Genomic DNA, 12,316 nt, shown 5'->3' with positions numbered 1-12,316 from the left:
CAGAAATGTACAACAAAAAGTCCAAATATTAATAAATAAAAATCTAAAATGGAAAATAAATATAAGGTGGAGAACCATTTTGTTTTCTTAAAATAAAAATTAATAAAAATTAAAGTGCTATTTGAATTACGCGAGTATTTTTCAAAAAGGCAATTTACATAATTTTTTTTTAATAACAATTAAATAAAACGTAAGCAGTTGTTATTCTTAGATCAAAGTTTTTGTAAAAAATCTTATAGTGGGATGCCATTTAAAAAGTCAAAAATTTTGCAAGACCCAAAAACTAAACAAAAAAGTGGTATAGAATTTAAAAATTGTTTATCTCAAACATTTTTTTTTTGTAATATCCAAACTTTTTCATAAACTGAAAAAAAACTAAAAAAACAGTACAAAAAGTTTAAAGCAGAGTGCAATCATGAAGATTTTCAGAAAAATTTTGATATTTTAAGTCCAAACTCAAAAATAGTTTATCGAAACTACTTGAGTTTCTTGTAAGTCCCTGAAAATCTCCAGAACTTTTCAGATATTTGCAAACATATCAAACAGAAATTCACAATAAAAAAATCCAAATATTAACAAAAAAAAAAAACTAAAATGGAAAATAAATACAAGGTGCACAAAAAGTATAGAACCAAGCGTTTTTTTAAACATTTTGCTTTCAGAAAATAATAATTAGGTAATAAAAATTAAAGTGCTATTTGTGTTCCACGATTATTTTTCAAAATGGCAATTTACATAATTTTTTTTGATAAAAATTAAATTAAACGTAGACAGTTGTAATTTTTAGATCATAACTTTTGTAAAAAAGTTTAATAGTGGGTTGCCATTTAATAACTCAAAAATTTTTCAAGACCCAAAAAGTAAACAAAATCTTTATAAAATTTATCAAGAAGCGTCACATTTTTTTGGTACTTTTTTCAAAAAATTAATAGTATAAGCTTTTCATTAAAAATATCCTAAAAGAATTATATAACAGTATGAAAATTGTTATCTCAAACTTTCTTTTTAATAATTTTGAAAAATTTCCAAACTTCGACATAATAATTTACGCAAAACCTGAAATGTAATTGTCGAAATTGCAACTTAATATCACTTTTATGAAAAAATCTACTGGGTTGTATCTAGTGGTACTAAAATAAACTAAGTGTGTGTAACAAAAAACTTGCCTGGAGGGCATAACCTAGCGCGTTTTTTTCGCGTTGTTATTGCTGAAAAGTATTTTCCTTTGAATGTTTATTTTGCCAGTTTCTAAGATCTCCCAATAAAGTTTCGTCTCAATAAAAACGTTATTGCAAAGATCTTAGAAAGTTTTCATCAAAATAACCCTTTTGTATAAGTTTGAGAATGATGTGCGATAATAAAAACTTACTAGTTTCGCTAACGTTTGGTTCAATGTCTGGCGGTAGTGACAAGCTCCCTGGACGATTGAGTCGACTGGAATCTGTAAAAAGTACAGTTTCCTACTAAAACAGAAATCTGTAAACCGGTTTGGGTCTCGACTAGGCGCTGCAATCGCTCGATCAATAACAAGGGTAAAAAACACACGAAAACACCAAAAGAACCCTTCCATTAAAGCAATTTCAGAGATAATAGTTCTTTAACGAAGCAATAAAGGAGTTTTAATAAGTTTTGTAATAAGTTTCTAACAACCCTTCATGGCGGCATAATAAACTGTGCATTTTTTATTTGCAATTTTAATAGATTAGCGCCTTGTATTAAAATGCAAAACATGATGAAAGTGAAATGGGGGTATAAATATTGAAAATTGTTGAGCTACTGTAAGGTAGATGGCGCTAGTATCGCAAGGCGACATTGTAGCCGCAAATTGTTTTAGGTTTGAGATTAATTTTAATAGAATTTGGTAGATACTTGCCTATCGAGTTATCTTCCATTGGTTGAAATTGGAAGCTTGCTTTAAACCCTTGCCCAGGCCAATCGGAATTTGCAACGAATTCAATGAGGAGGTCTGATCCAGTTGATAAGACTTCTAATTCGGTACCTTCATTACATAGGACTCTAATGGCGGGATCGGCTGATGTTTTTCCGTCGTATACTCGTATTAAGTCGGCTCTGTTTAGACAGCTGCAAACAAGCACCACATTAAATTCTCATTTCAAACATGCTTTTAAGCTCAAGATGCAGTCAGAAATTAACAAGTCAATTTGCATAAGTGTTGTTTTTTGAAACTGTTTAACATTAATTACAGACTTAGTTTTATATGCAATGAATTTTTGATTCTGATAAAACTTGCAGTTGTGGCAAATAAAGTCGCAGATGCATGTGTGACCACCAAGATTGGGGTGTTTCGATAAAATCTAGTTTTATGGACGGGAGTAATCGAGATTTTATGTCACTGTGAATGTGAAAAAGTTCGTTCTTTTGACCTATAAAATAGCCTCGAAAACATGAGCAAAAATGGGGAAGTTAATTAAAAAATATGATGGAAATATTTTATTCAATTATAAATAACGGAAGTATTTCGAGATGAAATTAATGCAAAATCAGTAAAAACATCAAAATAACCCCAACTCTAATCCTTTTGTCTAAGTCAAAACTGTCAAAAGAACATTTTTTTTCCTTTTTTTTTGCAATTTCTTTGTTATTTTAACAAATATTTCATGCAATGAAGTTAGAAAATTCCTTTAACAGTTGCAGATGTAACATAACCTCGATTTATGATAAGAATAAAATAATACTTCCAACTTTAGTTAATAACTCAGGTAAGTAATTAATTACTGTAGGTGATAGTAAATGAACAAAATTGTAGTTGTGAATTACGACATGTTACGTCTGAGGCAACATGTCCATTAAGTAGGGTTATATTTTTCACCGTTGTATTTCTGAGTAATAAATGTGCTAGTAGTGAAAAAAATATTATATAAAACACGGTAGAACCTCGCATTTATTATTATATAAACAGCTCGGCTATAAAAAAATCTCTTCTCTACCTGTGATGTAAAATACTATTTATTACATGTCACACCGTTTGTATTTGTTTTTTTTTTTGTAACAAGGTTTATTTTATTAATTTTATTTAATTAATAAATAGCTAACAATGACACCTTTTCTCAGGATTGTCTTATTATGGATTTTGTAAATGTATTTAATGATGCAGTTGCCTACTTAAAGCAAATTGGAAGCGAAGCTATGTCAAGTAGTAATCCGGAATTAGCTGTAAGAAGATTCAGGATTACAAAGTATGAAACTGAAAATTGTGATATTACGCAAAGAATATTTGCTCTTAAATATGAATAAGAATTAAAAAAAATAAAAATATAAAAGTATATATAGTTTTTTTAATAGTGAAAAATATAACACTACTTTCAGATTTTGCTTGTTACATTTAAAATTTCGAATAATTCAAAATTAATACAAAAAGATTCAAAAATTGACAAGGTTTTTATTCCCATTTTTCACACAATTCCTATAACTCTTTTCATCTTACTGTGAACAACAGTTTGGTCACTTTTTATTTTTTTAAGTTTTAGAGAACAACTACTTTTTAAATTTAGTGTTCTTGTTACAATAATCCAAAATAAACTCGAAAATAATTGAGTGATTGCTTTACAAAGAACTAAAATTTTTCGATACGTTATGTTACGTAGAAATTTGATTTTTGAACATGTTTCTCAAAACGTAAATATTCAACTAAAGGTCTATTTATATGTTACTTAATAAGTAATAACGTAAATGGCACTTGTTTAAATCATAAAGTTTTTTTTGTGTTCACCGATTTATGAAAGTGTAAAAAGAGCTTTATTTTCATGTTAAAGCCTAAAGTTAAGGTATCTTTACACACGCAACATACGAATTGGTTTTAAAAGGGAAATAAAGCTTGGTTTAGAAAATTTTTTTATTTGCTTCAAATATAAAACAAAAACAATATTAGTTACTGCACTCTGTTCCGTTACGAAAGTGTAAACTCTGGCTTTATTTGTCATAAAATTAAACTTTTTACGATTCACGCTGTTGGAAATACTTTAATTAACAAATTTTTTACGGTTATTGAGTTACGTAAAAATTTGGTTTTCGAATATATTTTTAAAAACGTAAATGCCTAACTAAAAATCAATTTATAATATACTTAATAAGTGATAACGTAAACGGCACTTATAAAAATCTTAAACTTTTTCTGCGTTCATCGACGTATGAGAGTGTGAAAAGAGCTTTATTTTTATGCTAATGTCTAAAATTAAGGTATGTTCACACTCTTAACATACAAATTACTTAAAAAAAGCTTTGTTTAGGAAAAAAATGTGTTATTTGCTACAAATGTAAAACATAAAGAGGAGCTTTATTTATTATTTTTTGTATACTATTACGTTACGAAAGTGTAAACTATGGCTTTATATGCTACGTTAATTAACGAATTTCAAATTTTTCACGTTTATTGTGTTACGTAAAAATTTGATTTTCAAACATATTTCGCAAAAGGTAAATACCCAACTAAAGGTCTATTTATACGATACTTTTTGTGCGTTCACCGACGTGTAAGAGTGTAAAACAAGCTTTATTGTGATGCTAAAGTCTTAGGTTTGCATGGAGTCGATGTGTAAAATTGTACAGTTAAAGTACGTTTACTTACACATACACGCAACATAAAAATAAGAAAATAAAGCTTGGTTTAAAGAGAAATATTTAATTTGCTTGAAGAGAAGGTTATTTTATTATGTTCTGTACACTTTTACGTTACAAAAGTGTACCTAAACTATGGCTTTTTGGGATAAATGCCAAAATAAAGGTCTACTTATACGAAACTTAATAACGTAAAAGTCACTTGTATAATTCTTAAAGTTTCTTTGCATTCACCGACGTGTAAGAGTGTAAAAAGTGCTTTATTTCCACGTTAAAGTCTTAGATTGATGTGTGAAATTGTGCAGTTAAAGTACGTTTATACACACACGCAACACAAGAATTACTTAAAAAAAATAAAGCTTGGTTTAGAAAAAGTCTTTTATTTACTTCAAACATAAAACACAAAGAAGAGCTTTATTGATTTTTTTCTATACATAGTTACGTTACGAAAGTGTAAATTTTGGCTTTATGTATTACAAAATTAAGCTTTCTGGGTTTCACGCTGTTGGAAATGTTTTAATTTTTACGTTTACTTATGGATATGCAAATCAAGAATGTAAATGGAGCTTAATTTTCGAAATAAAGTTTCAAGTTTGGGTCACATTAATGTGAACAACTTTTGGGCTAAAGATATGTTTAGAAAGGCACAACATAAGAATCTATTTGAAAAAAATAAAGGAATAAAGCTTGGTTTACACTGAAAAAAATATTTAGGTAGTTTGCTGTATATAACGTGTGCACTAGTTTTGTTACTATTACATTACCAAAATATAAACTGGCTTCAGTTATCGTAAAATAAAACTGTTCTAGTTTATTTTTAATTATTCTAGTTTATAAATAATTTTATTTTGTATATTTTATTCCTAATTACCTCTTGCATGCTCTTTTTCTCATATTATTACACATTTTTTTGTTGCATGTCTGTAAATTATGTTTTTTCTGTATTTAATTTTAATAACGGAAACAAATTACACACAACTTTAAATAAGCGATATAAACTTCTCCAAAATAAATTGTTTTCAACCACCACAAAATTTTTACACTTTGAATTCTCGTCTCTAGCCATAAATCGCATTTGCACTCCAATAATACATTATTTTGGTACTTTATGACTACTAAAACTAAATGACTTTTTTATCAATCCAGACATCTTAAAACTCGTTAACTCGTTTTGTTATAGTAACAAAATGTTTTATTGAAGCATCCACAACGCTTCGACTGTTTTCGAAATGTCTATTATAATTTGATTTTTATTTTGTAAATTCTGGCTAAAATATATTGAAAATAGTGAAATGTTTTGAACTATGCGTATGTAAAAAGTTCGGGGGTGTTGATTGGCGTCGAGAAAACTGCAAAATTCCTAATAGTTTAGAAGATAGTCGAGTATGGATTTTCACTAGTTGTGCTTTTCTAGCGATTTTCTCAATAACTATTTATTACAGAACAGTGAAATTTTTTGATAAGATGAAAAATTAAAAGTATTTTATCGAACATAAATAATTATTGATAATAGTTCCGGAGTTATTTGCTGTAGACCGCTCCAGGTATCGAAAATCGACCAATTTTCTTTCAAAAATCGAGAAATTGAAAATTTCTAAATAAATCGAAATGCACTTATAGAGATCCAAAAGTGCATAAAACGTAGCAATGCAAAAATAAGATTTTAAATAAATTGGATTTTGGCAGAAACACTGACCGGAGACGAAGTGGCGCAGCGACATAAAATTCTGCTTCCGGCAAAAATGTCCACAAGTTAGCAATTTTTCTTTAATTCTAATCATAATAAGAGAACTTAAGCCCATAAGAGCAAAAACAAGAGTTCAGAAACATTTTTTAGCAAAAAACTAGTTTTTCATGCTGCTAATAATTATAAAATCGCACCAATTCAAATTAAAAAAAAAATAAAGCAAAAAACTATTTAATCGTTGTTGAATTGCTTATAATTGCTTAAAAAGAGTATTTATGCCTCTAATTGATACAGAATTTCTTAAAAAGATTTGCCTGCTTTTCTTTAAAAAAAAAAGATAGGAGAAAACAAAACTTTCTCTATGTAAAAATGTTGATTAAAACCTCCAACTTTTGAAATAAAAGTTCCCCCATAAAATATCCTACCGACTGCACCATTTCCAACGTACTGTACTTTTTTTCTAAATTTCTTTGTTTCCATCTAAGTTTTTCTCTCAGTTACTTCTAGGATTCTTGAAGATTTATTTATAGAGTGTAATTTTTGTGGATTAGATTTGTATTTTATGATTTGTTGTACAAAATTAACATAATTTTAATTTTTTTGTGGATCTGTATAATAGTACCCTGTGTTGGTAGAAGTCGTAAAAGTGGAAGTTTACATGGCGAAGCCGAACGTAGTGAGGCAAACAATTCAGCTTATCCATATAAACTCACTTTTACACCGAACAACATATACTATTTTATCCGAAAACGCATTCAAATCAAGAGTAACGAGTCGAGTATGGATTTTGACAAGTTTTGACTTTACCAACGATTTTCTCAATAACTATTTGTCGCACGACAATGATTTTTTTTCGTAAAATAAAAAATTAAAAGTGCTTTCCAACGATAACAAACACAGGAAGTTATTGACAATAACACCGGAGTTATTTGCGATAAACCACTACGGCCAAAATTTTGTCAAAAACCGGAAAACTGAAAATTTCAAAATTGATCTAAATGAAATGCATAAAACGTTGCAGAAACGGAAAAAATAAATTTAGTGTTTAAATGATTACATTGGATTAGAGCAGAGATACTGGTTGGGAGCGTGGTGGCGCAGCGACGTAAACTTGCTTCGCTTAAAAAAAAGCAAAATACCAAAACTAAGCGAATGAAGCAAAGAAAGTTGCTGTGTTCGTTCCACTCTATTACTCCATTTAAAATTGTAAATGCTGCTGCAAATTTCAACCCGGACCAAAGCTTTGTGAAGTTGCCCTCGTCATGTTTTTATTAGGAAAAGAGCAAAGGCCAGGCTAACAGGTACATTACAAAACGTCTGATTTTCGATGTTAATGTAAAAAATTCGACTATAAATTATTGTAGTTGAAGTTTGCCATCGTTGTAAGCGTTGTAGGAGGTCTGAAAGTAATAGATCGCTTCGATTGAATTTACACAGCACTCTTTCAAGTCCAGCGACTATTATAATATTTCCTTAAGGACTCGGCTTCGATATGGATTTTTATAAAGAGGAAAGTTCAGCGATTTCAGACTTTCAATTTTGTTACGAACTTTATGGACTAACCATGAAACCAGAAATTGATTTGTTGTGATCAAACGTATTTTACTTCTGTCTCAAATTCTTCAAACACAAAGGATGTTTACTCGACAATTACAAGAGAAAAACACAAGAAACGAGTTTTTCACTAATTGAACAACAGTAAATTGGCTTTCGTATCGAGAAAAATGTAAAAAACAAAGTAAATTTTTTCAATCCTGAAACTGTGTTTTTCAGAAATTCGGAATCTTGGTTCCAAAGTGTCGTTTCCTTTTTTGTCAAGTTATTTTCCTTGTAAAAAGTTTTTTAATTAAACGCTCTCTCTACAGTTGCGATTAATTAACTACGTCAAAAATAATAAGCGATGTTAGCGTGCAAATGTGTGCTACTTTGTGTTACACCCCCTTAAGTTTATAAATAAACAGGTGAAATGGAGTGAAATGTTATGGTCGTTTCATCAAACTAGACAAAAGCATTTATTGCCCTTGTTGTAAATAACTTTAGTTCGTTACTGCAGTAAACATATCTGTTTGAGCTCAAAGTTTAATTGAGCTGACTTTCTTAATTAATCTAATTTAATCAATCCGTCTAATACATCACCCTAGAAGGCAATTTTGTTAACGATGCCTTATTATGAATCCTGCCAAATCTGATTATATTTTCATTTCAAAGCATTAAGAAAATTTGTAGAAATTAATCATAAAATGACATGGTTTTTGAGAGAAAATACCAAATTTTCTTAAGGAAAAAGTAATTGCAAAAAGCTTTTTGCATTTCTGTATATTTGTGTACAGAACTTTTCAACCCATGTTAATTATTATTCTAATTAAAAAAATACGCAATGTTTTTTATTTTGCAACTACATATTAAAAAAACTAAATTCCTGGGAAAAAATCGGACTGTATTTTTCTACTAAAATTTTCAGGAATTCTTATATCTAACAATTATTATAATCCTAAAAGTACTAAAAAAGTTTTATGAACGAAAGAAATACAAAAAAATGTAAGAAGAATTTTCAGAAAATTTCAATTTATTAACAAAAACCTGTGTATTAAAAAAGTATTAGTATATTCATTAATTAATCATTGTAAAAAAATTATAAGAAGTTCTCATAAATTCCTTTAAAAAAATTGAAGTGTATCTTTCTTCTAAAATTTCGTAAACTTCAAAAAATTACTAAAACATTTTTTTGAGATAATCTGTCGTTAGAAAGCGTCTATAAATTCCCCAAAAAGCATAAAAAACCATAGAACTACAAAATAAACGTTTTTTATGTAATTCTTTAAAAATATCAATAAATAACTAAGTATTGAAAAGATGAATGTAATGAGACCTATTTTTAAACATTTAAAAATTAAATTTTTTTAAAACTACCAATTTCTTGACGAAAATCAAGTTCAGTTTTGTGTCCGAAATTTTGAAGCATGTAACAAGATAATTACAAAAAAACTTCTAAAATGGAAAATAAATACAAAGTGTACAAAAGTATAGAAAATTAAAGTGCTATTAGAGTTATGCGATAATTTTTCGACATATTTTTATTTTTGATAAAAATTACATAAAACGTAGACAGTTGTAATCTTTAGATTATAGCTTTTGTAAAAAAGTTTTATAGTAGGTTGCCATTTAAAAAAGTCAAAAATCCTGCAAAACTCAAAAACTGAACAAAATATTGATAAAGTTTATCAAGAAACGTCACATTTATAAAGAGGAAAATTCAGCAATTTCGTACTTTTAATTTTGTTTTATCATTTATCGTTAGTTTTTTTCAAAAAATAAATAGTTTAAGTTTTTATTAAAAATGAATCTAAAATATTCTAAAAAATTATATAAAAATTTGAAAATGGTTTATCTCAAATATTTTTTTTGTAATTTTGAAAAATACCCAATTTTTTTTTATAAACTAAAAAAACTACAAAAAGCCTTAAAACTAAAGCCGTAAAACTGAAGAATCATCAGGAGGATTTTCAGAAAATGTCAAAAATTCTACAAAATTCAAAGCCAAGTTCCTCAATTTAAATCTTAAATTCGTAATATTTCTTGAATATCATTAAAAACATGTTTATTCAAACAAACATACACTAAATATTAATAAGTCAATCTATTAAATCAATGAAAATTGTTTTGGATATGAAAATTTCCAAAAGATCCAAAAATTTCTTGATAAATATTTAGAAATTCTGAAACACTTAAAAAGATAATTAAAAAAAACTTTTAAACAATAATATGTACGAATATATTATAGTTTCTGCATGCTTTTGTATTAAAAATAAATAAAACATTCTAAAAAAACAAAAATTCTGATATTCGTAAACTGAAAAAAAAAAAACTACAAAACGTTTAAAGCAGAACGCAATAAATCATGACAATTTTCAGATAATTCCAAAAAAAATTGATACCTCATTAAGTCCAAACTCAAAAACATTTCATAAAAACTACTTAAGTTTCTTGTAAGTCCCTGAAAATCTCCAGAACTTAAAAATATCAAATAGAAATTCAAAATAAAAAAATCCTAATATTAATATAACTTCAAATTGCACTTTTAGAGCTCCAGAAGTGCATGAAACGTTGTACACACGCAAAATATAGTTTAATTTAAAAATTGTATTTGGATAAATAAGACTAGATCAGAGACACTGGCCGGAGTGTAGTGGCGCAGTGACAAAAAATCCTACTTCTGTAGTTGCATATTTTTTTATGGTAAAATTATTTTTTTTTGATGATTCTAGGATGTTACACGTAAATCCATTATTGTTTTCAAAATTTATTAAAAATAAAATCAGTCACGTCAACATTTCGGAGTATAATAAAAATCGAATATGTTTTTCACATTCCCAGACACTATTGGAGGTTATAAATTGTATCGTAAAAGATATAAAGCGTGGGAAAAATGGTTATATCTCGCCAACAAGAACTCAGCTAGAGTGGAACGATTATATTCGCTCGTAGATATTTTTTGGTGAAGAATTTTCCATTCGCACGTGCACGCGAGATGCAGTCTTTCAAGCTGAAAAGAATTTTGCATAAAACGCAAATTTTATAGTTTTATCGAACAAAAACTTGTTTTTTCATTAAGCTCAAATAATTCATTCCTTAACGTCATTTATTTAAAAGTTGGCGCGATTAAGGAAACATGGAAATGGGCACATTCGAGTCGGAGTCGCCTTGTCCTTTTAGGGCCACTCCAGTTACTTCATCAAAATAATTGATTAGCTGTGTCAGCAGAGTAGGGAATTTGAGGGTGTTAAAGTTAAAAGCGTAGGCGGCTGTTTGTCTACAGCTGAAGTGTCCCGGAAAACATGCACAAGCCTCCGGAACACCCGGTCTTCGACGCTACGTGCAAATTGCGATAAAGCACTTCTGAACAAACAGAAGATAGCATAACTAAATCCACCCTTGTACTACAGACACTAATTAGACTTTTTTGGGTCTCTGCCTGAAAAAGACAAACAATTTTTCAGCTTACATGAGAGTTTTTCAGTGGTGTATTGATCCCATCCTAAATTTTTAGTGAAACTCTGCTTATGCAGCAAAACAGTGCTCTACAATTTGGATAATGAGGACGACCCTGCACTTGATGAAATAAGAGTTACAATGTTTTACAATTTTTTTGTTCCGCATTGAATTGTGTTTCTTACAACCTAAGCCTCTTTTTATTGTTTTCTTCAGCGAATGGGTTTAAAAACAGGGGAAACTGTCTCAAAAAATAATTATTTAACAAAATCAGCAATATTGCTTTTTTCTTATTTTTTTCTTCTTTTTTCTTACAATCTGAAATTTTAGATTTCCTAATTTGAACAATTTTATTAAATTTCAGACTTATAAATTCTGTAGAAACTGGAATCGTAAGTTTGGGTTTAGAATTTCAACTATTTACAGCTGTCAGAAATCAGAAAAAAAGTTTAATAAATTCAAAAAATCGGTCTTTTTTTATCTGGGACGCGAGTTCTGGTGCAGCCTGTATGGCTTTAAGAAAATTTAAATCAAGAATTCTATAGATTCTAGAAATATTTAGAAATTTAAAATCTTTCTAACTTGAGTAAGCAATAATTTAAAATTTTAATTTCAAATCTAATACAAGATCTAATAAACAAAAATTGTAAATTGTTTCGTTGTTATCATTGAAAAGCAAATTAAATTTCCTATCTAATAAAAAAAATCATTGCCAAGTTATTCAACTCATGTCATTTGTTTAAAGAAAAACATACAGTGAACAATTTTCGCAAAGAAATATTTCATACTTTACTAATTCATGTTTTTTTCTCAACATTGCTATTTGCTTGTTGTTTTTCTTATATATTTTTATGTTTTTTATGTAAGTAGTTTTTTGTATATTTAATTTTAGTAGAGTACATTTTTTTAAATTTTCTTTATTTATTTAACTTAATCTTTATTAATTCTGTTACTTTTGTTAATATTTGGATTTTTTTATTTTGAGTTTCTGTTTAATATTTTAGCGGAATTTTTACAAATATCTAAAAACTTCTGGAGATTTTTGTGTATTTCTTTAGAATTTTC

At 28.2% G+C, this 12,316-nt stretch overlaps 1 protein-coding gene across 3 annotated transcripts in view; it reads right to left on the bottom strand.

Annotated features, from left to right (window-relative positions):
* The window catches only part of LOC123009503 (suppressor of lurcher protein 1), a 190,375-nt gene that overhangs the window by 36,656 nt on the left and 141,403 nt on the right, over nucleotides 1-12,316 (bottom strand). For all 3 annotated transcript variants that reach the window (XM_044405879.1, XM_044405880.1, XM_044405878.1), the window contains 2 exons: nucleotides 1,874-2,082; nucleotides 1,370-1,441 (listed from right to left, as the gene is read on the bottom strand). In XM_044405879.1, the coding sequence (XP_044261814.1) occupies nucleotides 1,370-1,441; nucleotides 1,874-2,082 (281 nt within the window). The remainder of the gene's footprint in view (nucleotides 1-1,369; nucleotides 1,442-1,873; nucleotides 2,083-12,316) is intronic.

The sequence above is a fragment of the Tribolium madens genome, unplaced genomic scaffold (genome assembly GCF_015345945.1).
Source record: "Tribolium madens isolate multiple individuals breed KSU strain unplaced genomic scaffold, Tmad_KSU_1.1 Scaffold_7;HRSCAF=85;Tcas5.2_LG10, whole genome shotgun sequence".
Classification (NCBI taxonomy): Eukaryota; Metazoa; Arthropoda; class Insecta; order Coleoptera; family Tenebrionidae; genus Tribolium; species Tribolium madens.
Note: the sequence above shows the minus strand (reverse complement) of the source record. Positions and strands in the feature narration are given on the sequence as shown.